The sequence below is a fragment of the Aplysia californica genome, unplaced genomic scaffold (genome assembly GCF_000002075.1).
Source record: "Aplysia californica isolate F4 #8 unplaced genomic scaffold, AplCal3.0 scaffold01698, whole genome shotgun sequence".
NCBI lineage: Eukaryota > Metazoa > Mollusca > Gastropoda > Aplysiida > Aplysiidae > Aplysia > Aplysia californica.
In genome coordinates, this window is record NW_004798968.1 from 9,716 (window position 1) to 11,658 (window position 1,943).

The 1,943-nt window shown below is 44.4% G+C and overlaps 1 protein-coding gene across 1 annotated transcript; it reads right to left on the bottom strand.

Annotated features, from left to right (window-relative positions):
• Nucleotides 1–178: 178 nt before the first annotated feature.
• Nucleotides 179–1,509, bottom strand: LOC106013971 (serine-rich adhesin for platelets-like). The gene is made up of 2 exons (XM_035973686.1): nucleotides 240–1,509; nucleotides 179–192 (listed from the first exon to the last, which is right to left on the bottom strand). Exons 1-2 carry the CDS (start codon nucleotides 1,507–1,509, stop codon nucleotides 179–181), a joined length of 1,284 nt encoding a protein of 427 aa, XP_035829579.1.
• Nucleotides 1,510–1,943: the final 434 nt, after the last annotated feature.

The following is a 1,943-nucleotide window of genomic DNA, read 5'->3' on the forward strand; positions in this document are numbered from 1 at the left end:
AGATGACATTTGTAGTGGTGTAGAGTCACTAGATGACATTGGTTGGTATGTGGAGTCACTGGATGACATCGGTTGAAGTGTTGAGTCACTGGATAACATTGGTTGAGGTGTTGGGTAACTAGATGACGTTTGTGGAGGTGTTGAGTCAGTAGATGACATTTGTTGGGGTGTGGAGTCACTAGATGACATTGGCTGGTATGTGGAGTCACTAGATGACATTGACAGGTATGTGGAGTCACTAGAAGACATTGGTGGGAGAGTCGAATCACTAGATGACATTGGCTGGTATGTGGAGTCACTGGATGACATCGGCTGCGCTGTGGAGTCACTGGATGACATTGGTTGGGGTGTGGAGTCACTAGATGACATCTGAAGTGGTGTGGAGTCACTGGATGACATTTGTAGTGGTGTGGAGTCACTAGATGACATTGGTGGTAGAGTCGAATCACTAGATGACATCGGCTGTGCTGTGGAGTCACTGGTTGACATCGGTTGAGGAGTTGAGTCACTAGATGACATTGATTGGTGTGTGGAGTCACTAGATGACATCTGAAGTGGTGTGGAGTCACTAGATGATATCGGTTGGTATGTGGAGTCACTGGATGACATTGGCTGGTATGTGGAGTCACTAGATGACATTGGTGGTAGAGTCGAATCACTAGATGACATCGGCTGTGCTGTGGAGTCACTGGTTGACATCGGTTGAGGAGTTGAGTCACTAGATGACATTGATTGGTGTGTGGAGTCACTAGATGACATCTGAAGTGGTGTGGAGTCACTAGATGATATCGGTTGGTATGTGGAGTCACTGGATGACATTGGCTGGTATGTGGAGTCACTGGATGACGTCGGTTGAGGTGTTAAGTCACTAGATGATATTTGTTGAGGTGTGGAGTCACTGGAAGACATCGATTGGTATGTGGAGTCACTAGATGACATCGGGTGAGGTGTTGAGTCACTGGATGACATTTGTAGTGAGGTGGAGTCACTAGATGACATTTGTAGTGGTGTAGAGTCACTAGATAACATCGGTTGGTATGTGGAGTCACTGGAGGACATTTGTAGTGGTGTGGAGTCACTGGATGACATCGGTTGAGATGTTGGGTCACTGGATGACATTTGTAGTGGTGTAGAGTCACTAGATGACATTTGTAGCGGTGTGAAGTCAGTAGATGACATCGAATGGGATGTGGAGTCAGTAGGTGACACTGGTTGGTATGTGGAGTCACTGGATGACATTGGCTGGTATGTGGAGTCACTAAATGACATTGGTAGGGGTGTGGAGTCACTGGATGACATTTGTAGTTGTGTGGAGTCACTAGATGACATTGGTTGGTATGTGGAGTCACTGGATGACATTTGCAGTGGTGTGGAGTCACTAGATGAAATCGGTTGGTACGTGGAGTCACTGGATGACATTGGCTGGTATGTGGAGTCACTGGATGACATCGGTTGGTATGTGGAGTCATCGGATGACATCGGTTGGTATGTGGAGTCACTAGATGACATTTGTAGTGGTGTGGAGGCACTATAAGATGTTTGTGGTGATGTTGAGTAACTCGATGACATCGGAGATGATGCTGAGTAACTTGATGCTATTACTGAAGATGAGGGTGGTGTGGAATAAGAACCTGTAGAACTGTAGGACACACCATGGGTGAGGTTTGTGACTGGCTGAATTGTCGTGCTTAACGTGGATGATATTGTTGATCCTGCAAAACAAAAGATATTTTTCTTTTATCCTTGTCTATATAAATACAAAGAAATATTTATTCAAATACACATAGAAGTTCATATACCAAGCCTAACCTAAAGTAAATGCATGTTGTTACAGTACAGAGCTCAAAGCGATAAAGAAATTCAAAGTGACAAGGTCTTTACATTGTTACAATAATACTAAAAAAACGTTAATGAGTTACCGTCAATAGGTTTATCATACCAGT